Source organism: Bufo bufo, chromosome 2 (genome assembly GCF_905171765.1).
Source record: "Bufo bufo chromosome 2, aBufBuf1.1, whole genome shotgun sequence".
Classification (NCBI taxonomy): domain Eukaryota; kingdom Metazoa; phylum Chordata; class Amphibia; order Anura; family Bufonidae; genus Bufo; species Bufo bufo.
The window spans coordinates 311,822,115-311,848,342 of NC_053390.1; the positions used below are offsets into that span (position 1 = coordinate 311,822,115).

The window sequence follows — 26,228 nt, forward strand, 5'->3', positions numbered from 1 at the left end:
GACCCCCACACCTGAGGGGTTAAATGTCTGTGATTGGCATTACCTCCTGGTGTCTGCTGTAAAGCTGAGTGGGCGCGATGTTTAAAGAATGGACTTCCGCCATACATATACAGGTATGGTGGAGGTCTGGAAAGTGATAGCCTATCCTCAGATAAGCTGTTACTATCTGATCAGCTGGGGTCCAGAACACCACACCCTGCTGATAAGCTGTTCCACAGAAGCTCCAGCACCAGAAATACACGGCTTTGTTCATTGTACAGTGGATGGAACTGGTTACTGCAACACTGCTCCCATTCACTTCAATAGGAACAACGCCTCAGTAACCAGCTCTGTCCACGTCAAAAGGACAAAGCTGTATTTCTGGTGTCGGAACTATTGCAGAACAGGTGTTGGATCCCACCTCTCTGATCAGATAGTAATGGCCTATCCTGAGGATAGGCCATCACTTGTAAAGGCTGTAAGAAGGTACAAGGAATCATCGTACATAATAGGTATGCGTCACCGAGGTTCCTGGCCTCGGTGGAGTAAGAGGCAGTTTTCATGTGTCAGCAGCAGTTGCTGTGTGACACCTTGCTATCTAGTATGGCTGTAAATAGCTGATCCGGGACGGCTCTTACTGGGAGTAGTCAAAGTGCTGGGTGGGTGACTACTCCCAACGGTCCAGGCCGGGTTTTGACAGGCATATAAAAAAACAGCCAGCAGTGTCAGGTGGGTGGATTACTCCTCTCTGAGACTGAAGCTGTGTGAAACTCTGCTGAGATCTGAGGGACGTGTGTGGGCTCAAAGCTGAGGACAGTGGTTTTGGGCGAGCAGGCCACCTAAAGCCTGCAGGTGGACTTTCTGAAGCTGAGCATTCAGCCGGGTGTGGATTAAACACACAGGATCAAAGGTGAATGTTTTTCTATATGAACTGTTTTGGGTGTGAACTAACACCAATACTGAAAATGGACTGTCATGCTGTGAACCAGCAACTAGTGTGAATAAACACTGCAGTTTTTGAGTTACAAACGTGTCTTTGCCTCTATACTGCACCCGCTTGTCCTGTCTACCAGAGCGAATCCCCACAAGGCTCTCTTGTATGTTTTAGTAAATACTTACATTTCCTATGAAATAAAAATGCTAACAAATGTGCATCATGTGGTTCCTCTGTTATTCCTCCTGAAGAGTATGAACAAATTGACAAAGGAGTGTTACCATTCCTCTGGTCAAAGCGGTGGGTACCTACACCGTCTGACACTTTCAGCCCTGATTGAACAGTGTGAGAGTGTGTCAGGACACATTACCTTCCTGTCCCCCAACTGGTAATGGTTATCAATGTATTCCTAAATGTGTAGTAGGGATAACAGGAATGACAAAACATACAAGAAAACATGCTCCAGAATTGTTATATAATGGGGAATAGAAGTTTTACCATCAGTAGAGCTGACAGATATTTTTTTATCAGCCTGAAGAAAACCTTGCCAAGAAATCTACTGAGTGCACTTGGTATTGATGTTGGGCACAGTGTCTTGCTAATTACATAATCATAGTTGATAGAGGAAAGGGTGAGAATACAGAAGGTGCATTTCCTAGCAGCTTTATATATAAAAGTTAAACTTTCGCTTGCCTATAGATATATATATAATGGCTCGTCTGATGTGTAAAGTTCAGTGTCCTGGGGTTTCCGTAATGAGTAGTAAGTGTTCTCAGAGATGCTGTACGGTAAGTGATAAATGTTCCCTTTGTCTTTAGTATGGTTGTGCAACAGGGCCTGGCTGCACATAGGAAAATGTGAGCAGTCGAGTGCCATAAACAGAATGCTGGTTACCCGTGACTGGCAATAACATCTGCTGAGCAATAAGGGTTTTCTGCATGAATCACCAGTGCACACAACTCCTAGTATGGAATTGACTTTGGAGGTACAATTATTGATGCATAAACCAAATGTCAGGCAGAGGTTATATGTCAAGCTGCATAGTTAAATATTTAAAGTAATCCTAGTAATGACAACTGTTAAATTGACATTAATATTTCTTTCTGTAATACACAGCGCAGCTGGTTGTTTTATGTTCTGCTCCCTCTGCATCTGCAAATACGACGTCCTATAGTAATGTTTTTATAATGTGAAAAAAATCTGCTTCCCCCTTGAGACCAGCTACCTAGATAACTTTGGAAGCTGTACTACAACATGTAATGTAGTTATGTGCTGACCCTATAAGAAGGTTTCATATTTATCCTGCACCGTTCACTAGTTTGCTGTTGAGCATACTCCTTTTTTTTTTTTTTTGTGTGTGTGTGCAAACTATGATAAAGAGAAAAATAGAAAGTCCAGGGTAATGATAGGGAAATAGTACTTTGAAAGGAGTATTCCAGATTCCTCTACCAAAACTTTTGGTTTGTGCAATAACAACTTATACAGGTTTTTCAGTACTTTCTCTGAATCAACTCTCAAGGTTTCCAAGAATACAGTACATGCATGGAATTCTATAGAAACTTTCATTTTTTTTTTTTATTCCCAGGGAATAAAAGTGTGTCCGGGGGGAATAATTCAGTTTCTTTTGATATAACTTTTATACACAGTTTATGCACTTTTTCAAAAGAATTTTAAATTGAAAATGAGTAAAAAAAATATCCTATTTTAATATTTTTCCATTTGTTATTGTCTATTGTAAATTTTGATGTCCATTTTTGAGTAATCATGTCTTGTCAAGTTTTTAGCACTGGTGACCTGGGATTTGACTGCTGTAAATACACTATGATGCAAGTCAATAAATGCTAGGCGGTCCTTAAAGGGGTTATGCTATAATTGATGTAAAAAATGAAAATCGGACATCTACCTCACATAGGTCCAGAGATCTTCCCATTCATTGCTCTGCTAGTTTATCTTCTACCTGGCAGCTCAGGGGTAGGGTTGTTGCGGGTATCGACATTTCGATACATAATCAATACTTTTGTCCCGGTATCGATACGATACCGGGATTTCCATTTTTTCAATACTGGCCTGCACTTCTGCACAGCCTAGTAGCTCTCAGCGCGCTCATGTTCCCTCAGCAGCACAGGGGAGAAGGAAGCAGTGTCTCCCTCCCCCCCTGTGCTGCTGCTGCCGCTGCCACCAGTGGGGAGAGAAGGGCGGAGGAGGGGCGGGCGCACTGCGCCACCAATGATGGTACTTTTCATGGGTCCGGACTTTAAGTATTAGGCTACACAGAGCAGCGCCCAGAGATGTCCCAGCACTTACTATTATTCCTGGGCACTGCTCCGTTCGCCCGCTGTGCGCCTGTGCCCCATTACCATCTCCTGCAGTCCTGCTCCATATGCTAATTACTATCGGAGCTTCTCTAGTGGGCATTCCTTCTCCCCTGGCTGTAGTGCTGTCTAATCACAGGGAGAAGGAACGCCCACTAGAGAAGCTGCTGTCTCCTCTCCATTGCTCCGATAGTAATTGGCATATGGAGTAGGACTGCATGTATATAATTCCACATGTGTTAATTCATAGTTTTGATGCCTTCAGTGTGAATCTACAATTTTCATAGTCATGAAAATAAAGAAAACTCTTTGAATGAGAAGGTGTGTCCAAACTTTTGGTCTGTACATATACATATATATATATATATATATATATATATATATATATAATTAGACGATCCAATATCCACCAACAAATTTATGGAGAAAAAAGGCTGTTTGCAGCTAAACTAATCTAGCAACAATCACTGAGCAGAAAAAGACAGTCTGGAATGCTTCCACATGATGGCTTTGGCCGTCAGGCACAGATCTCCTAGCTTACTTCACTTTTTTGAAGTACAAGGAGTAATTCTTAGACAACTCTTATCTTATGTGAATATATTATGATCACAGAACACGGACGCATTTTTACATTTTGGTCTTTCAGTGCTTTCAACTTGAAGGCACATTTCCATAATCACTGTTGAAAAATGGAGAACGTGCACCATAGATACGTGTACAAAGCAAATCTGCAACATCTAAGTAAACAAAGGGACTGAAATATACTCTTCACTCTACACGCGCCTTCCATGAGACATAAACAGCTCTAGCAGCTACATTTAGCGATGTTTATGTGCACGTAGCCAGCACGCTAATTTCCTTGTGCACAGTATACAAGGGATCCCTCACGTTCGCAGAAAATATGTAGAAAATGTAAAGCGTTGATGCTGAATTATTTCTAGTATTTTAATGCAACATGAACTACATTAGCTCTGCACTGACATAATATGTAGAGGATTATGTGAAGGACTGCTACATCAGAGAATTGCTAACATTATGATCCTCTAATACGTATCACTGAAATTGCTACATTTATAAACGGGAGAAATCAGACATATACAGTAGCTTACAGTGCAAAGTGAACTTTACATGCATTGCCCTGCAAATCTCAATAGCCTGTGTTTAGTTGTTTGTACACACAATAGCTTGTGTCTACAGGAAAACCATGTGGAATTGTAATTTCCATAGCCCTGCTTTATACTAAGATATCTAAAAAAAAGTAGTATTTTCTATAACCTCTGCAGGGTCTATTGCTAAAGGCTATGGACACCTTTAGAGCCGTTGTTTGCCAATTTATGTATTTTGGGCTGAAAATTATATTATAATACATTTTTGATAGAAATGTTGCTTTTTGGCTTCTGCAGCTTCTATGTTTCACAGTACATTGAAGATAAATCCGTTAGATTGCTCAATCTATGGCCCTTTTCTCTTTTCTTGAACAAGTGTCATTTATGAACAAATCAAAGGAGAGTATGAATTTTGATTTGGTCATAAATTGGCTTAGAAGGAGAGATGGGCTGGAGACAGAACCATCAGACAGCCAGTCTAATTGATTTATTATAGAATAGCTTTCTGCTGCAATGTTCTGTGAAACATAGGAGCTGCAGAAGTCAAACAAACTAAAATCTTTAATAATATCGATTACAAAAAACATCTAAATAATTAAAAATTAATTTGTTACAAAGGTAGCCTTTAAAGGGACACTGACAGGCCAAATCAGCATATATAGTTAGATATATGACATTACAGGTCTTATAGAGTCTTTTAAAAGCATATAAGTATCCCCCCTGTCCACCTTATAAAGAGCGAAATATAAAGTTTTATAACCTGCTTGTCCGGTCAGCAATCTGCCCAAGGGGCGGCGTTTCATGTGAAAATGCGCCCAGCTAGCCGCTCCCAACTGCCGTTGTTAAGCCCCGCCCAGCTCATCATTATTCACTTCGCTGGGCGGCGGCTAGAACTCTCCCCAGTCCCGATCCTGCGCATGGGCAATTCAATCCTCTGGGCATCGTTCATGCCCAATCTTCTGCGCCTGCGCCCCGCCGTGGTTAGATCGCGCATGCGTACACACACAGCCTGCCTGCATCTTGGAGGCAGCTGCAGCCTCAGCCTCAGCCATGCACTGTTCAGAGCAGCGCTTCAGAGCGCTGCTCACTCACTTCGTCAAAGGGGTTAATAGTCCCAGAGGATTGAATTGCCCATGCGCAGGTAGGTTTCTACCACCAGAAATACTGTTATGTAGCTGACTGACATTAGCGATGCGCTAATGTCAGCACTACATAACAGTATGTTTCTAACATTAGTCCCTGCAGCCGTTTTTGTTAAAAAAGCACTTTTAAAGATATGCTAATGAGCCTCTAGGTGCTATGTGGGCGTCATTAGCACCTAGAGGGCTCCGTCCACTAACCATTTCAGCCGCCCATCGCGTCCCTCCGGCCCGCCCCGCTCCTGTTGATTGACATGAAACTTCTCAGTATCTCGTACCAATTCCCGCGCCTGCGCCGTGCGCCTCTGTATTCTCCCGGCGCCGGCTTCCTCACTGCGCCTGCGCCAACTACGTTACAATGAGGAAGCCGGCACCAGGAGCGCGGCATTCACTCACGGCGCAGGCGCGGGAATTGGTACGAGATACTGAGAAGTTTCACGTCAATCAACAGGAGCGGGGCGGGCCGGAGGGACGCGATGGCCGGCTGAAATAGTTAGTGGACGGAGCCCTCTAGGTGCTAATGACGCCCACATAGCACCTAGAGGCTCATTAGCATATCTATAAAAGTGCTTTTTTAACAAAAACGGCTGCAGGGACTAATGTTAGAAACATACTGTTATGTAGTGCTGACATTAGCGCATCGCTAATGTCAGTCAGCTACATAACAGTATTTCTGGTGGTAGAAACCCTTTAAGCATTTGTTTTAATGCAATTTCCTAATACACCAGATTACGTGGTTCAAGAGGTTATGACACAAAACATATTCTAAATTTTTCAAACCAGCACCTGGATCTGAATACTTTGTAATTGCATGTAATTAATAATTTAGTATAGCCAGTGAGCTACTCAATAAAATGTATCTTTATAGCGCCACCTGCTGTTTGTTCTGTTCCTTATTTTTTGTTCGTCTCACTTAGCTGGTTGAACGCGCTCAGTTTAAATCTTCAACTGCCACCAGCTATATGTTCTGTTAGAAGCGGTGGCAATTACAGCTAAGTGAGACGAACAAAAAATAAGGAACAGAACAAACAGCAGGTGGCGCTATAAAGATAAATTTTATTGAGTAGCTCACTGGCTATACTAAATTATTAATTACATGCAATTACCAAAATTTTGATTCGGTTTCGATACCATAAAAAAGTATTGCGATACTCTATACTAGGGTTGGACGATATCAAAAATATTCCCACGATAACGATATTAAGAAATTTATAATGTCTCCTTGGGGCCACAAGGAGACATTATACTGTATGGGGGCAGCCACAAGGAGACATTATACTGTATGGGGGCAGCTACAAGGAGACGTTATACTGTATGGGGGAGCAACAAGAAGACGTTACACTGTATTGGGGGGGGCACAAGGAGACGTTACACTGTATGGGGGAGCAACAAGAAGATGTTACACTGTATTGGGGGGGGGGCACAAGGAGACGTTACACTGTATGGGGGCAGCTGGGCAGCCACAAGGAGACGTTATACTGTATGGGGGCAGCCACAAGGAGACGTTATACTGTATGGGGGCAGCCACAAGGAGACGTTATACTGTATGGGGGCAGCCACAAGGAGACGTTATACTGTATGGGGGCAGCCACAAGGAGACGTTACACTGTATGGGGGCAGCCACAAGGAGACGTTACACTGTATGGGGGCAGCCACAAGGAGACGTTACACTGTATGGGGGCAGCCACAAGGAGACATTACACTGTATGGGGGCAGACGGGCAGTTCCCCAGCCTCTGATCAGCCCCCCCAGTCTCTGATCAGCCCCTCATGTGCCTCCCAGCCTCTGCCTCTTATCAATCCCCTCTGGTAACCCCCCCCCCCTAGTATTAATCATTGGTGGCAGTGGCCACAGGGTCCCCCTCCCCATCATTGGTGGCAGTGCCCCTTCCCCCCAGTATTAATCATTGCTGGCAGTTGCCACCGGGTCTCCCCCCCCCATCATTGGTGGCAGTGGGCAGTGCGCCCCCCCCCAGTATTAATCATTGGTGGCAGTGGCCACAGGGTCCCCCTCCCATCATTGGTGGCAGTGGGCCCCCCCTCCTTCCCCAGTATTAATCATTGGTGGCCACAGGGTCGTCCCCCCATCATTGGTGGCAGTCGCCCCCCCCCTCCTCCCTCCCTCCCCAGTATTAATTATTGGATGCCACAGGGTCTTCCCCCGATCATCGGTGGCAGTCGGTCCCCCCTCCTCCCTCCCTCCCCAGTATTAATCATTGGAGGCCACAGGGTCGTCCCCCCATCATTGGTGGCAGTGGGCCCGGCTTCCCCCTCCTTCCCCAGTATTAATCATTGGAGGCCACAGGGTCGTCCCCCCATCATTGGTGGCAGTGGGCCCCCCCTCCTCTCTCCCTCCCTCCTCTCTCCCTCCCCAGTATTAATCATTGGAGGCCACAGGGTCGTCATCCCCATCATTGGTGGCAGTTTGCAGTTCCGATCGGAATCCCAGCAGTGTAATGCTGGGGCTCCGATTGGTTACCATGGTAGCCAGGACGCTACTAAGGCTCTGGCTGCCATGGTATGTTAGTGAGCAGCATTATACTCACGTGCGTCGTGGCCGCCGGGCGCTCCTTCTTCTGTCTGTGCGGCGCATTGCTAAGGCTTATAGCATTAGCAATGCGCCGCACAGACCTATGAGAAGAAGGAGCGCCTGGCGGCCACGACGCACGTGAGTATAATGCTGCTCACTAACATACCATGGCAGCCAGGGCTCCAGTAGCGTCCTGGCTACCATGGTAACTGATCGGAGCCCCAGCATTACACTGCTGGGACTCCGATCGGAACTGAAAACTGCCACCAATGATGGGGACGACGACCCTGTGGCCTCCAATGATTAATACTGGGTAGGGAGGGAGGAGGGGGGCACTGCCCACATTCCCGGCACCCGACCTCTGAGAGGACGCTGTGATCACCTGAGGGGTTAATTGCATGGATCACAGCGTCCTCTCAGAGGTCGGGTGCAGGAAATGCGAGTCACAGAATTCCTTCCCTCCCCCACGCTGGCCGAACTGCTGAGAGAGCCGCCGCAAGCGGCCAGCAGGTATCGGGGGCATTTGCACGAGTACAAGTACTCTGCAAATGTCCCGTATCGGTTCATGCTGGGGCGGGCGGCCGCAGATTTAGAAGCGGTCAGCGCCCATGACCGCTTCTATGACGTCACGAAATACCGCGGTATTTACGAAACGGCGATATCGCCATATCGCAGTTTTTTTAATACCGCGGTATATCGTGATACCGGTATATCGCTCAACCCTACTCTATACCATGCGAATAAATTAAAAACAAAAAAGCCACGTGCATTCCGCTTTTTAAAAAATGGCGAATCGCGCATTTTGTTATATTTTAATAGTCTGGACTTTTCGGACGTGGCGATGTTTATTTATTTATTGTTTATATATTTTGTATGTAAAATTGGGAAAGGGCGTGATTTATACTTAATATTTTGGTGTGTTTTCTTTTCCTTTTTTTTTTCTTTTTTCTTTTTTTTTACAGTTTTTTTTTTATAACTATCCTGGGATCTCTTCATCCCTTGTCCTATTCACTTCTATTAGGGTGAATAGGACTTTACACTCTCCCTGCTGCTCTGTGCATAGTGCACACAGCAGCAGGGAGCAGACTATGGCAGCCAGGGCTTCAGTAGCGTCCTGGCTGCCATGGTAACCAATCGGAGCCCCAGGATTACACTGCTGGGGCTCCGATCAGAAGCTGCCACTGCCACCAATGAAGAGGAGGGGAGGGAACCCTGTGGCCACTGCCACCAATGATTATAATACTGGGGGGGGGTTGAGGGGGGCGGGCGCACTGCGCCACCAATGATAATTAACCCTTAATACAGGAGGCGGGTACTGGCAGCAGATCAGCGGCAGTTAACCCCTCAGGTGCCGCAGGGGTTAACTGCCTCTGATCACAGCTCCCTGTCAGAGGCAGGATGTCGGCTATGCGAGGAGAGTGATGGGGTGGTGCGCCAGATGACCTGGCTTCCACAGTCACCGGACCTGAACCCAATCGAGATGGTTTGGGGTGAGCTGGACCGCAGAGTGAAGGCAAAAGGGCCAACAAGTGCTAAGCATCTCTGGGAACTCCTTCAAGACCATTTCAGGGGACTACCTCTTGAAGCTCATCAAGAGAATGCCAAGAGTGTGCAAAGCAGTAATCAAAGCAAAAGGTGGCTACTTTGACGAACCTAGAATATGACATATTTTCAGTTGTTTCACACTTGTTTGTTATGTATATAATTCCACATGTGTTAATTCATAGTTTTGATGCCTTCAGTGTGAATCTACAATTTTCATAGTCATGAAAATAAAGAAAACTCTTTGAATGAGATGGTCTGTACTATATATATATATATATATATATATATATATATATGTGGACATGTACGTGTGCGCAACACATGTCGTTGTGTAGCCCTAGCATTAAAGGGGCAGGGCGCTGTGGAGGTCACTGTTAAAGGGACAGGCACTGTATAGGTCACTGTTAAAGAGGCTTTCACTGTGGATGTTACTGTTAAGGGGGCAGGCCGCTGTGGACGTCACTGTTAAGGGGGCAGGGGCCACTATTAAAGGGGCAACTGGTATGGAGGTCACTGTTAAGGCAGCGGGGTACTGTGGAGGTCACTGTTAAGGGGGCGGGCCCCTGAGGAGGTCACTGTCAAGACGTGGGGTGCTGTGAGACTCGCTGTTAAAGGCGCAGGCTGCAATTTAAAGTGGGGGGGGTCAGTGTTAAGGGGTGGGGGACTGTGGAGTTCACAGTTAAAGGGGCGGGGTGCTGTAGTGGTCACTGTTATGGGGGATACTGTCGATATCTTATAACGACACACACAAACATTAAATGAAATAGATGAAATTTACCCGTGTGAAGCCGGGTCCTTCTGCTAGTATTTAAATACACAGTTTAGTAACTGTTATGCAAGCTTGCTCTTAAAGCATAAACCATGCCCTCTAACCATACATCAATAGAAATGCAGCTAATAACGCAGGTCACTGGAATGAGCCTTCACATTTATTTCCTGTACAGTGATATAATAAGCTGAAATGACTGACATGTCTGAATATGTTTGATTACACAATTAGAAGTACCTGCCGTTGTAGCTTAAAACCTTAGACTTTCGTAACGTGCACTGAATCCTGTAAGTGGTGAGACATTCTGAGGGATCAGGTGCATGGACCAAAATCAAAATCTTCCAGTGACCGTATTGATACATGCTTACTTATTAAAGGGATTTTTCAAGATTCTGATATTGATGACCTGTCCTCAGATCGCCGGGGAGCCGACACCCGGGACCCTCACCGATCAGCTCTTTCTAGGCCAGTGATGTCATGTAGCCTAGGTGAAGCTCAGTCAGAATGGTGTTGAGCTGCAATTTCATTGAAAAGATAATGCTGTGCTTGGTAAACTGCGAGGAGGCTGTGGCCTCCTCTAACATCTGGTTGGCAGGGGTGTTGGACCCCAGCTGATCTGATATTGATGATCTGTCCCAAGGATCTGTCCTCAATATCTGTCTCTTTCTCTGAAAACCCCTTTCAAGGGAACCTGTCACTATGAAAATACGATATAAGCTACAGGCACCATGTTATAGAACAGGAGGAGCTGACATGCAATTTATTCATTTATATTTCTGCTCCTTCTGGGCTTTGAAGTTCAGGAGGCGGTCCTGTCAGTGACTGACAGCTATCTCTGTATACACAGTCATAGAGGGAAGGCTGTCAATCACTGATGTGAGGTCCAGGAGGCAGTCCTATCAGTGACTGACAGCTATCTCTGTATACACAGTCATAGAGGGAATGCTGTCAATCACTGATGTGAGGTCCAGGAGGCGGTCCTATCAGTGACTGACAGCTATCTCTGTATACACTGTCATAGAGGGAAGGCTGTCAATCACTGATGTGAGGTCCAGGAGGCGGTCCTATCAGTGACTGACAGCTATCTCTGTATACACTGTCATAGAGGGAAGGCTGTCAATCACTGATGTGAGGTCCAGGAGGCGGTCCTATCAGTGACTGACAGCTATCTCTGTATACACTGTCATAGAGGGAAGGCTGTCAATCACTGATGTGAGGTCCAGGAGGCGGTCCTATCAGTGACTGACAGCTATCTCTGTATACACAGTCATAGAGGGAATGCTGTCAATCACTGATAGGACCACCTCCTTGATGTCAAAGCCCAGAATGAGCATAGATTTAAATGAATGAAATGCAAGTTATACTGAATCTTTTTGCCACACAACTATATATCAATCTGCTCTATAACTTGATGCCTTCAATTCAAACACCATGCACAACATGACAGGTTACCTATAAGCTCCTACTATTCATATAAAATAATGACTAAACAAACAAAAATCATTGCTGTTCATAAAGTCAAAGACCAATATTAATTTTGAATTGGGCTTTAGAAATGTGAGAAAAAGTAAATCAGAAATTAAAATGGACCCTACAGAAGAATACTGCAAGTCAGGGTTTCCTAATCCACTTCTCAAGGAATATTGACGAGCAAGATGTAAGTTTGTAAAAGAGAAATAATGGAACAAATTTACTGGGAAGTTTTACACCAGAATTGTGGCACAATGTTAGCGTTACCGGTTGCATATTAGGCCACGCCCCTTTCATTGCAAAACCACATCTTTTTCCGGTAAGCCACAACTCCTTGTTGCAATAGACATTTTATCTAAACCTAGATGCTCCAAATTGCATCATATTTGGCACATTTTATATGAAAATCTAGGTTCAGTTACACTGGAGAATGTGGGCCAATGTGGCTGTTTATTTCCTGGTGCTGCCATAGTGGACATGCACTTTCTTGCTGTATTGCCTGTATTAAGATTTCAGCAGAGGATGTGTGTATTTTAATGCAGCTGCAATGAATGGGAGTTAAAGGGGTGGTGCAGACCATATATATTGATGACCTAACATCAGGATAGGATACTCGCATGCAGCACTGCCTCCTCTTCAACCAGCTGATTGGTGGAGGTCCTGGCTGTCGGATCCCCCGTCGATCAGATATTGCTGACCTATCCAGACGATACAGATCCAAGGAAGATACAGGCGGCACTCCGCTGTCAGTGATGCGGTGCGTGTGTCCAGGGAAGGTCCGCAGATACTTGTATAGAAAGGACCGGCACTCGCTCAGGTTGTAATTTTTAAGTGATTTTAATGGTCACATACATGTGGTAAGTGACGCGTTTTGGCTAGCCGAAACGCGTCACTTACCACATGTATGTGACCATTAAAATCACTTGAAAATTACAACCTGAGCGAGTGCCGGTCCTTTCTATACAACTATCCAGACGATACGTCGTCAATATATGTGGCCTGCACAACACCTTTAATGTCATAGACTAATAGTCTCCAGGAAGTGATGGAAGACAGCCGCACTAATCAGTGGCGTTGCTAGGGCTGGTGTCACCCCGTGCGGTAGAAAATTGTGTCACCCCCCCCCCCGAAGCAATAATTTTTTAGCCATATATGGGGGCTATGGTGGTGCTACTGCCATAGGGGGCATCCGTTAGCTCAGCAGACCCCCCCTAGCAGTCAGAGCCTGGTCTCGGGAGGGGCACTTCCAGATTATTTTCTGTCTGCTGCCACAAAACAATGGTGCTTATAGAACATACTACACAGTGTAGCGGTATACTGTATATTGTGTGGCACAGTGTATGTTATACAGTCATGTGAAAAAATTAGGACACCCTTTGAAAGCATGTGGTTTTTTGTAACATTTTTAATAAATGGTTATTTCATCTCCGTTTCAACAATACAGAGAGATTAAAGTAATCCGACTAAACAAAGAAAACTGAAGAAAAGTCTTTTCAAGATCTTCTGTAAATGTCATTCTACAAAAATGCCTATTCTAACTGAGGAAAAAGATAGGACACCCTTGCCCCTAATAGCGAGTGTTACCTCCTTTGGCTGAAATAACTGCAGTGAGACGGTTCTTGTAGCCATCTACCAGTCTTCGACATCGGTCTGAGGAAATTTTACCCCACTCCTCAATGCAGAACTTTTTCAGCTGTGAGATGTTTGAGGGGTTTCTTGCACGTACAGCCCTTTTCAAGTCACCCCACAGCATCTCAATGGGATTCAAATCTGGACTTTGACTTGGCCATTCCAGGACTCTCCATTTCTTCTTTTTCAGCCAATCTTTGGTTGATTTACTAGTATGTTTTGGGTCATTGTCATGTTGCATGGTCCAGTTCCGCTTCAGCTTTAATTTTCTAACTGATGGTCTCACATGTTCTTCAAGCACCTTCTGATACACAGTAGAATTCATCGTGGATTCTATGATGGTGAGCTGACCAGGTCCTGCTGCAGCAAAGCAGCCCCAAACCATGACACTTCCACCTCCATGCTTCACAGTTGGTATGAGGTTCTTTTCTTGGAATGCTGTGTTTGGTTTACGCCAAACATGTCCTCTGCTGTTGTGTCCAAATAATTCAATTTTGGACTCATCTGTCCAAAGAACATTATTCCAGAAGTCCTGGTCTTTGTCAACTTTATCTCTGGCAAATGTCAGTCTGGCCTCGATGTTTCTCTTGGAAAGCAAAGGTTTCCTCCTTGCACACCTCCCATGCAAGTTAAACTTGTACAGTCTCTTTCTGATTGTAGAGGCATGTACTTCTACATCAACAGTAGCCAGAGCCTGCTGTAGTTCTCGAGATGACACTTTAGGGTTTTTGGAGACCTCTTTTAGCATCTTGCGGTCTGCTCTTGGGGTGAACTTGCTGGGGCGACCAGTCCTGGGCATGTTGGCAGTTGTTTTGAAAGCCCTCCACTTGTAGACTATCTTCCGGACAGTGGAATGGCTGATTTCAAAATCTTTTGAGATCTTTTTAAATCCCTTCCCAGACTCATAGGCTGCTACAATCTTTTTTCTGAAGTCCTCTGACAGCTCTTTTGCTCTCACCATGGTGCTCACTCTCACTTCAACAGTCAGGAGCACACCAAACTAAATGTCTGAGGTTTAAATAGGGCAAGCCTCATTCAACATGCAGAGTAACGATCTACTAATTATGTGCACCTGGTGTGATATACCTGTGTGAGATCTGAGCCAATTTAAGAGGGAATACATGTGAGGGTGTCCTATCTTTTTCCTCAGTTAGAATAGGCATTTTTGTAGAATGACATTTACAGAAGATCTTGAAAAGACTTTTCTTCAGTTTTCTTTGTTTAGTTGGATTACTTTAATCTCTCTGTATTGTTGAAACGGAGATGAAATAACCATTTATTAAAAATGTTACAAAAAACCACATGCTTTCAAAGGGTGTCCTAATTTTTTCACATGACTGTATGTGTATAACATAAACATATTTCATATGAAAACTTACAATTACTTGGCTTGGCCCTTGGGGATCTCGGACACCACTTTGGCTGGGCGGCTCGGTGGAGCTGATGTTGTGTTTTTTCCTAATGAGAAAGGAATAATAAGGATTTGGGGAAGGGGCAGAGGGATAGCAGAGCAGGGATAGGATGGTGCTGCTACTAGGGGGTCATACCATAGGGGAGTAATAAAGCCCACCATAATGCCCCCCCCCCCCCAATAGAAATAATTCTTCTTATAATGTGACAGTGCAATAAATATCCCCTTGTAATGCCTCCATAGTGCCCCCATAATGTCCCAGTATAAAATACCCCTATATAGTGCCCCCAGTAAATTCCCCCATAGTGCTCCTCTCCCCCCTTTCCTGCTAGTGCCAGGAGTGAGGATGACTCTTCAGGCTTCATTGTCATTGAAGATTTTGTGACTGCATTTTTTACACCACTCCAGTTTTGAAAAGTTAGTACAGTTAGCTGGTTTAGTTTAGTTCAAGAAAACTTTTTAGTTGCAGAACAACTAAGGCTACTTTCACACCTGCGTTCGGGTGTCTGCTCGTGAGCTCCGTTTGAAGGGGCTCACAAGCGGCCCCGAACGCAACCGTCCAGCCCTAATGCATTCTCAGTGGAGGCGGATTCGCTGAGAATGCATCAGTCTGCCAGCGTTCAGCCTCCGCTCCGCTCAGTGAGCGGACACCTGCAGCGTTCGGGTGCCGCCTGGCCGTGCGGAGGCGAGCGGATCCGTCCAGACTTACAATGAAACATCAGACGGACCCGCTCTGAACGCTAGTGTGAAAGTAGCCTAATTCTCAGGCTCCTCTTTTTTTCATCAAAGATGACTGCACTTCTTAGACCATCTGATTCTCACTGTGCATCAGTAGTCCAACACACTTCCTACCTGTCTTGAGCAGTTCTGGCAAATCCAAGGACAGCAGTAAGTATCTTGGACTACCAAATGCATAGTATGCATTATGAAATCCAGAAGAAATCTAGTAATCCTATAAGAGATAACAGTGTGTGTGGGTTCAGACAAACTTACAATAACCCTAGGAAATACAGAAAAAATACTGGAAAAAAAAAACAATGTGGTCGTGTTGCATTCTTCATTTTTTTTTTTTCTTAGAGCCAGTTTTATAAAATGTTTCCAGGACTACTTCAGGGGAAAACTGCATAGATGTGTCACACATATGGGTTTTAGTTTTTTCCCCTGTTACATTTATTTTCTCATTGAATGCACTGGGAAAAATGGGATAAATAAGTGTAGGAGACAAGATCGTTATTAATAGTTTGATGGCTTCTTTTTTTATTTAAAACATGGTAAACTCCATTTAACAATGACTTTTAAGTTTGAAACTGACTTAAAGCGAATGTTCACCTTTTGTACAGAATTTTATATTTCCAAAATGATCCAAATTTTGTGCTAATTAGTTTAACAAAATCTCTTTATAATGGTTACGACAGTTTTTTCAAAACTATTGAAGGGAACATGTCAGAATAGCAATCGGTAGGGGCTGAGGAGAGCAGTAAAAACAAGCTTTTTGTGTAGCTTTTATCATCAGGAGGAGCAGTTTGAACCTTTATTCTGCCAGATTTTCCTCGTGCAAGAACAGTGGAGGTGGTGCTTCATTGTGGAGTGCCATCACAGTCCCTTCCCTCTGAGCTGTAGCCGTCTGCTGATTGGGTGCTACAGCTGTAGCGATTGTCATGAAGGAAACGTTCCTTCCCGGCAATTGTCTGCTCGCTAGCGGAGGAGACCGCTGCTATTACATGCAGTGATCTCCTCCTCCGTATAGGGAGGAGCAATCGTTCTACCATCGCACTTCCCTATTCCCAATCTGCCACCTGACGATGATTTTGTAACCTGTCAAAAGAACCTGTCATTCATCAGGCAGTCAGCGGCAATATTAGACTGCCAGTTGACCGCTAACGAATGCTTATTAACGATCATCTGCTGAAAAATCAGCATGTGTAATACACCCTTACGTTTGCTGACAGAATCCCTCTAAGCAGTTCTCACATCTGTATCAGAGGCTCAGTTAGACAAATTGCATCAAATTTCATGGAAAAAAGTTGTTCTGCTTTTCAGCAAAACAATGGACACCTTGATGGGAACCAGTGGACCCAATTACTCTATATGGACATAAGTATTAGGAGACCTTCACTTTATACCAACTTGAGCTTTTGTGAAAGGCCATTCTACATCCATAGGTATTAATATGAAGTTGGTCCCCCCCCCCCCCCCCCTTTCAGCTATAACAGCTTCCACTCATCTGACAAGGCTTTGTACAAGATTTTGGAGTGTGTCTGTGGGAATTTTTGCACATTCATCCAGAAGAGCATATCTAAGGTCTAACACCGATATTAGGCGAAAAGGCTTGACTCGCAATTTCCATCCTAGTTCATCCCTAAGGTGTTTGATGGCTTTCAGGTCTGGGCTTTGTGCAGGACTGTCAAGTTCAACGCAAAACTTACCCAGTCATTACTTTCTAGACCAGGGATGCTCAACCCTGCGGCCTTCCAGCTGTTGTAAAACTACAACTCTCACAATGCCCTGCTGTAGGCTGATAGCTGTAGACTGTTCAGGCATGCTGGGAGTTGTAGTTTTGCAACAGCTGGAGGACCGCAGGTTGAACATGCCTATTCTAGACTTTGCTTTGTGCACTGGAGCACAGACATGCTGGAACAGAAAAGAGCCTTCTCCAAACTGTTCCCACAAAGTTGGAAGCATACAATTGTCCAAAATGTCTTGGTATGGTGAAAAATGAAGACTTCCCTGGAAGTTAGGGGTCTAGGTCAATCCCCGAGAAACATCCCAATCCCTCCTGCACCAAACTTTACAGTTGGCACAGTGCAGTCAGGCAAGTAACCTTCTCCTGGCATTCTCCAAACCTAGACTCATTCATCAGACTGCCAGAGAGAGAAGTATGATTCGTCACTCCACAGAACATGTTTTCACTGCTCCAGTGTTGTCGAGCTTTACCGCTTCCCCCCTCCATGGGATGCTTGGCATTGTGCTTGTTCATGATGAAAGGTTTGCAAGCGGCTGCTCGGCCATGAAGCTCCCGATGCACAATTTTTGTGCTGATGTTAATCCCAGAATAGGTTTGGATCTCTGCAGTTACTGAGTCAGCAGAGCGGGGGTGACTTTTGTGCACAATGTGCCTCAGCATTCAGTGATCCCGCTCTGTAACTTTATGTGGTCTGTCACTTTATGACTGAAGTGCCGTGGTTCCTAAATAACGCCACTTACAGTTGATGATGGAATATCTAGGAGGGAAGATGTGTCATGAAGCGACTTGTTATAGTGGTGATGTCCTATTACAGTACCACACTAGAGTAAAGTGAGCTCCTTAGAACAAGCCATTCTTTCACACAAATTGGTAAAGGGCAGCTGCATGGCTAGATACCTGTGGCAATGGGACTGAATGAAACACCTGAATTCAATGATTAAAGGGCACATGTCAGCAGATTTGTAGCTATGACACTGGCTGACCTGTTACATGTGCTCTTGGCAGCCGAAGACATCTGCGTTGGTCCCATGTTCATATGTGCCCACATTGCCGAGGTAATTGAAGTTGTAGTATATGCAAATGAGCCTCTAGGAGCAAAAGAGGAATTGCCATTACACTTGCATACAACAGGTCAGCCAACTTCATAGATACAGATCTGCTGACAGATGCCCTTTAAGAGATCTCCTGTCCCGGTACTTTTCTCCATATAGTGAATAAGTCAGTGGGAAATGTTGGTATTGTGTCATGAATCTTTTGGTCCTTAAAGTGACTTGGTATTTTGGTTTGTGTGCTTGCCTGCATTTGTGTTTTTCTATTAGTTGTCATTCTAGAAATTCTGTGTGACATGTGATACAAATGGCTAGCAGATTGCATGTCCTTTGTTAATGTATTTATTTTTATTTTTTAATAGGAGCAGATTTAAAGGAAAGGGCAAAAATGCACCCAAGTGAAGTGGGACCATTTGTTTCAAAGGCCAGATCGTTGATGAATGAATTCGGTGAGAACCTCAAGTTATTTTTGCATAAAAAAAAAAAAAAAGACCAAAGGTGAAATCACAAATTGCTTCTATAGGCAACTACTCCATTCTTCCCCTAATTTATTGAATATCATGTTCGTAAAAGCCTTGCTTTCACTGTTTTATAGCATCATTTTAAAGGGGTATTCCCATCACAGACAATGGGGACATATGTCCCCATTGTCTGATAGGTGCGGGGTCTACCTCTGGGACCTGCACCTACAACGAGAACGGAGCGGGGAGAGCTGTGGCTGGAGGACCCCGGATTTCCCGGGGTCCGTCCACCACTAAGCGCTGCTCCCATACAGGTGAATGGGAACGCACCGCGCATGCACGGCCCCTGCTCCCATTCATTTCTATGGGGCAGACGATAATAGCCGAGCCAGCGCTCGGCTATTTTCGGCGTCCCCATAGAAATGAATGGAGGGCGGCTGCGCATGCGCCCTCCGTTCATTTCCCCGCTCTGTTCTCTGGGACCCTCACCTATCAGACAATGGGGGCATATCCTAGCAATATGCCCCCATTGTCTTTAATGGGAATACCCCTTTAATCTGTATAGCAAATTAATAAAACTAAATTTGTTGTTCTCAAGCCTTCCCCACTGAGTGGCTAACTTGCTGGTCAGTGCACGTAAATGGAATGGGGGCAGATGTATTAATGCATTTACACCACATTGAAAATTTCATCCGAGCAGCCTATTTTTGAAGCTTCTGCTCCGAGTGTGGACTATTTATAAAACATTAATCAGAGCTCCTTTGGAAAATGAAAGGTGGAATCTGATTGGCTGCTGTAGCCAACTAAGCCAGTTTTCCTTTACACCGGTTTTGATAGAGCTCCCTTAGTGTTTACCTGTTGTACCCGACTCTTCAGTATAAGAAGTTCCCAGGTATGATTCAGCACTCAGAACACCATGATCTAAACTTTAGATATGTCCCTATAACATATGAAAAGTTTCCTGACAGTACAGTGACACTTTAAGAACACTTTTCATATGTCATAGAAACATATCAAGCGTTTGCATCGTTGGGGGTCTGAGTGCTGAGACTTCCACCGATCCCTAGAAGAAGAAGAAGAAAAGATCTTGCATATCGTGCATACTCTTCGCAGCGGGAGACAGACTCGGTAGAAAGTATATGGCCCGACTCGATTCTGTCCCCGGTGGCGGGGAGAGAGAGCACCATATATCAGCACTTCTCTTTCCTTGTTCTAGAGATCGGTTGGGTCTCAACACTCAGACCCCCACTGGTAAAAAATTTTGATATGTCTCATATACGCTTATGACACATCAAAAGTTTTCTCAAAACTCAGCGACTCTTTCGTTCTCAAGCAGCCTGCTGTAAGAGGCACAAGGAGACTAAAAAGTGAGTGATACATTCTCACTGGAGGTGTTAATAGCTTGGCATTTACTGTATATCATTGTTAAAATTGACTCCAAATTATAAAAAATTAAGTATAAATCTATAAGTTAATCAATGTGGTGCGAATCAATGCGCTTTTCATCTGCCATGATATGAGGATGTGATTTCTTCATATACACAAGTAAGGCACACAGTTATATCTAGGGCTTACCTTGTTTTTTAAAATATACTGAGCGGGATGATCTTGACTGGTGAGCCAAGCAATTTCACAGGGTACCAACCCACAAGCATGAACCTTTTATGTGGACAGTCAGTGACATGATGCTGGTTATAGCAGATATGCTCCTCGGTATGACTTCCTGCCACATATTTCTACAACTTGCTTTCCCTGTGCACATCTGATGTGAGCGAGTTTTTGCAGATATTTATAACTCGCAGAAGACAAACCTCAATGGTGGTTCAGAAATCGATGAAAGAAAATACATTTCTTCTGCATCCGTGAGTAAAGTGTAAGCTGTATCTTAACCGGTATCTTACCTGGGAACTTCTTGTACTGAAGAGTAGGGAACAACAGGTAAACTTCAAACTGGCTTAGTTGCTCATGGTTACCAATTCCGATTTTTTTCCATTTCAGATTCCACCTTTCATTTTTGACAGCTCCTTTGGAAAATGAAAGGTGTTATGGGCAACTAAGCCAGTTCTACTTTACACCAGTTTGATAAATAAGGATCTTGTTTCTGTATCTGATATCAGAGTTTGCTGTCCACGGAACCTGCCTCATTTTAGCATAGGCGACATAGACAGACTTAATATTTGTGGTTGGAGAACATACTAATCTACATGATTTATGCTCTGCAAAGTGCCCGGTTTTCCTGAAAGTCGCATTGGAGCGTTTCAAACAGAATGGTGACATATATTATAAGATCAGGACATAAATATCCCTTCAGATCACTGCTATTGGCATTCACTTAGTTGATCAAAAGAGCTCTTGTAGGCACAGCGTTCCTCTGGTCGTGTCAGATTGTACCTGTAATGTTGAAAAGGGACTATAGGGCCTATTTATTAACGTACTTGTATTTAAAAAAAAACTTGTTCATATTTACTAAAGCCTAAACCTTTTGATTTTTGAGACCTTCGGGTCACCTGCTATTTGGCCAATATGTAATCGGATTAGTTGTTTTTTCCCAGTTGCTGTTAGGGGCTGAATTCTGTCGTCTTCCTTGCATTGTTGTATTTATCTCAGGGCATATCATTTTTAGAAAGCATTCTGAAAAGCCATGACTTACTAGAAATTGTGACAATCCATGTTTGTACTGTCATCATGATGTTGTATGTTTTGTTAATAATACTTTGGGTATACATACCACTCTGATTAGCCTCAGGTTACTTTCACACAGCACTTGGTATTTTGCATCAGTCTTTGTAAGCCAAACCCAGAAAAAAACTGTATTGGAAAGACTTGCATGTCTTCCGTGTTTTGGCTTTCATCTACTTCTGCGAAATATTGACCAGAATACTGCAGTGTGAATGAGGCCTAAGGGTGAATTCCCATCGCAGCAGATGTCTTCAGTTTTCCCATTCATCTTAATGAGGTTCGAAGAAATCCATCCACATGCTGTAAAAACAACCCCATTTCAAATGTACTGTATGTAATAACGTCTACAAAAATCTTGGGTATGTGAACTCTCCCTTAGGCCACTTTCACACAGTCAGCATTTTGTAAAAAAAATTTTTTGCATCAGTATTTTTAATCCAAAATCCGAGAAAAAGTATAATGGAAAAATATGTGCCTCTTCTCTGTTTTGGACCCATTCCTGGTTTTGGCTTTCAGATAGTGATGAAAAATACTGACCAAATACTGATGGTGTGAAAGTCGCCTATGTGGCGCCAGACTAAGTGTTTTCACGCAGTCAGTGTTTGTAATCCAGAAGCAGGAATGGGTTCAGAACATAGAGGAGGGGCATATATTTCCATGATATTCTTTTTCTGTAGGTTCCACTCCTGGTTTTGGCTTTCAAGTACTGCTTCCAAATACTGACCATGGTAAAGTAGCCTTTCCCAATGCCAATATTTGACTACTCATAAAGATTAGGGGTGAGTGAACTTCTGTTTTCAAGTTCGGCGTACAAGGTTCAGGTTATTTAAGAATTCATTTATGGATTCCGCTACCACGGACCTTAAAACGTATGGTCCGAGGTAGCGGAATCCATAACGGAATTATTAGATAACCCGAACCTTGTACACCGAACTTGAAAACAGAAGTTCGCTCAAAACCAATCATGATCTTACTGATATTTGTGAAACCAGAAGGAGCCACTGAAATGTTTACTGAAAATGTGGCCAGTCCTTTGAGATGAACCAAAATCATTGGCCAGAATTTTTATTTTCTTTGGAGTGTCTGACATCTGGAGGGACATCGATACTCGGCAGATGCCAGACACGCTCTGCTGCCCATGTTTTAGGCCTCTGGGATAAGATACTAAAAACATTTAAAGTGAAATGATAACAATGTGTTCTCTTGACTGCTGAAAAATTTGATATGTATGTGTTTAAGAACTGCTGTCCTTACCATGACCACTTAGTATTGCTTTGCTTGGTGGATCTGGAGGGCAGGCCCAAGCCACTCTGTGCACCCTTGCTCCTCCTGCCAGCCCCTACCTCTCCTTCTTGATTCGCAGGGTCAGGTTCCTGCATAGTCATCTCACCTGATTGTGGCACTAGAATTAATGATGTGGTCTGCAGACCGAACAGACTACACAGGCTCTCTGGACCGTAGAAAATATACAAGAGACTTTCTGAAAAACATAAAATTGCTTGTACAGGTGTTATTGAAACCTCTGGTTAGTGTAGTGAGGTACTGGATGTAGCAGGTGCTATTAGTAAGATACAAATATAGGGGATCATTTATCAAACAGAAATACGCCTAAACTAGGCTTATTTCTGGTGCAGATTGCGGCGCAAAGGTCCTTTGTGCCACAATCTGCGACTTCACCCTGCTCACACCAGGTCTAAAAAAGTAGGTGTGAACAGGCTGGCAGGCCCGTCTCATTCATCATTTTCTACGCCTGTTTTAGGCGTAGAAAATGGTCTAAATGTAAGACAGCTAGGTAGCTGGTGTAGATTTAGAAGTGGCGGAGGATCCGCCAAAGTTATGTAGAAGTTATGCGCCTCTTCATAACTTCGACGGAACCACCACCAGGTATTGGGGTTATTAAGGTCTAAAACGCCAGTGTTAATAAATGTGCCCCTCAATTTCTATTTGTTTGACTTGCCCAGGATGAGAATAAGGCGACAATATGTTCCACAACCTCTAAAGCAGCGCAGCTCATAGCGTTACAGGCTCCAGGTTCACAGTGTTCAGTGAATAGGCTGTACACTGTAATCCTTTCATTATGCTGGTCTTGTCCATGAAATAATTTAGAAATATATCAAGCCCAGTTCACAGTAAAACTTCATTACTAAACTCATTTCTGCTGTTTATGGTTAGGCAGTTTCATTTACACTGTCATTAAAGTTCTTCAAAGCCTGACAAAGTGCGAATGAAAATACTGGATGCTTTCAATTTTTATTTGCCAGTGCTGACGAATAATCTTCATGCAAAAGTTGAACTAATTATGCTAATGATATAGTGTGTTACATCCAAGAGTGGGCATTCAGAATATGCTAATATGCTACTTTATCTGGGCGGTTACATCAGATAATAACCTACAGCTGCTGATGGGTAACATTTCGAGCGTGTGTATTGCTGCTTTACATGTTTTTAATTTTTATTGTGTCAAATCTTGCATGTTTTTCCTCCCAGTAATCATTAAATACTAGTGTTAAAACCAATCAGATTCCACCTTTCATTTTGGACAGCTCATTTGGAAAATGAAAGGTGGGATCTGATTGGTTGCTATGGACAACTAAGCCAGCTCTACTTTAGACCAGTTTGATAAATGACCCCATAAGTGTTTTGTATCCTGATGCCATTTTCTCTTGTTTGGGGGGAAACAGAATAGCCCTATTGGACTTTTTTTTTATCCTAAAGGGGTTGCCTCACTTCCGCAAATAGCATTTATCATGTAGATAAGGTTAATACAAGGCACTTACTAATGTATTGTGATTGTCCATAATGCTTCCTTTGCTGTCTGGATTCATTTTTCCATCACATTAGACACTGCTCGTTTCCATGGTTACAGACCACCCTGCAATCCACCAGTGGTGGATGTGCTTACACAATATAGGAAAAAGCACTAGCCTATGTCCGCTCCCATGGTCCTGGCCACCAGAGAGGCCTACGCTTTTTCCTATAGTGTGCAAGTACGACCACCACAAATGGATTGCAGGGCGGTCTGTAACCATGGAAACGAGCAGTGTATAATGTGATGGAAAAATGAATCCAGCCAGCAAAGGAAGCAATATGGATAATAACAATACATTAGTAAGTGCCTTGTATTAACTTTCTCTACATGATAAATATCACTTACTGAAGTGAGACAACCCCTTTAATGTCCCTTACATTCTAGCACATCTCTTAAAGAGGACATGTTACCACTCCTGATGTGTTTGTTTTAGTAAATATTTGTATTTCACATGAAATAACCATTCTAGAGCATTTATTATTATGAGTCTGACTCATGTTGAGCAATTCCTCTATTATTCTTACTCGAAGTTTGAATAAATGTTACCAGTTAGGAATGCAGACTTTGCAGGGCATCCTGACTCTTTCCCAGTGGGGGATGTCATAGGTTAGATTTCAAAATGCCTGAACTGGTTGTTCCCAAGACTGCAGAATGGGACTTCACCTGTAACAGCTGATTTCTCAGGTACTAACTCTGTCTTCCAGTTCTTAGAAACCCTCAGGACTTACAATAGGACCAAATTGTATAACAGACAGTCAAAACAATAGTATCATGAGGCATGTATCCACACTGGCAGGCAACAAATATACACTGATAGATGACAGGAACCAAATGATGATAGCAAATGGATGAAGGAGATGGTATAGTTGAGAGCGGATGAATGATGCTGAAGGGAAATAAAGACACTAGCAGTACCTGATACTGATCAGCAATATAAACCCAGCAAGACAGCCAGAAACAAAGCAAACAGGTAATAAATAGTATTTATGAAAAAACAAAAAATATCAATGAAAGGTAGAAAGACAACAGATCCCAAACTACACTGACACAACAGATATGGACTAGAATTAGATTAGATGTAACTTTATTGTCATTCAGCGTAACCCTTACGCTGTAAGGGTTACGTTGTAGCTGGACCACTTAAATTCTGACCTTTAACTTATTATTTTGACTCATATCCTATATTGCTAGATGTTGATTTATTGTCATTCAGCAAGTATAAAAAATGCAACGCCAATGAAACAGTTTGCATTCATCCATATAATGAGAAGACAGACATTACTTATATAAATACCTACAATAAGAATGCTAATAAAGAAACACAGATATTATCTAAATACCATATTCGAATTTAGTTTCCTCACAGTTTCTGGTAAAAAAACTAAAAACTCTTCCTCACTCTTTTTCTATGAGACATAAAGAGTTAAAATAGCTTGTTATTTGGATAATAAAATGTCCTCTCTAATCCCCCGTGGCCCGCTGTCGACTGAGGGTCGTTGACATCTAATAACACTCTGAGCCATCTTCACCACCCACTGCAGCTTATTTTGATCATAAATGGAGCAATTGCCATACCATCCTATAATGCAGTAGTTCACAGTGCTTTCAGTGGTACAGCGATAAATGGTACCATTGGTACAAAGATAGAACAGGATATTATGAATCCCTGGAAGCGGTATACAAATGCACAGAGCTTTCGCTATACCCAGCAATAAAAGAGCAGAAAACATGAACATGTAAAGGATGACTAACGGATCAAAAACTCCTGCCTAAATAAACCAGGCTGAACAAGGTGATTATATCACCCAGATTCAACCATCTAATGTGTATGAAGATATTTGGGGAGATGAGGAATGGGCAAGGTGGATTTCAGCTACCCAGTCCTTTTGTATTTCGGGGATAAGCCACTGCCAGACAAGTCGTTCTTTACCCTCTTCCTGCTC

At 43.5% G+C, this 26,228-nt stretch overlaps 1 protein-coding gene across 1 annotated transcript in view; it reads left to right on the forward strand.

Moving 5' to 3' along the window:
* The window catches only part of AUH (AU RNA binding methylglutaconyl-CoA hydratase), a 295,545-nt gene that overhangs the window by 92,419 nt on the left and 176,898 nt on the right, over nt 1–26,228 (forward strand). The window contains exon 4 of the mRNA XM_040416942.1: nt 18,699–18,785. Coding sequence (XP_040272876.1) covers nt 18,699–18,785 — 87 coding nt within the window. The remainder of the gene's footprint in view (nt 1–18,698; nt 18,786–26,228) is intronic.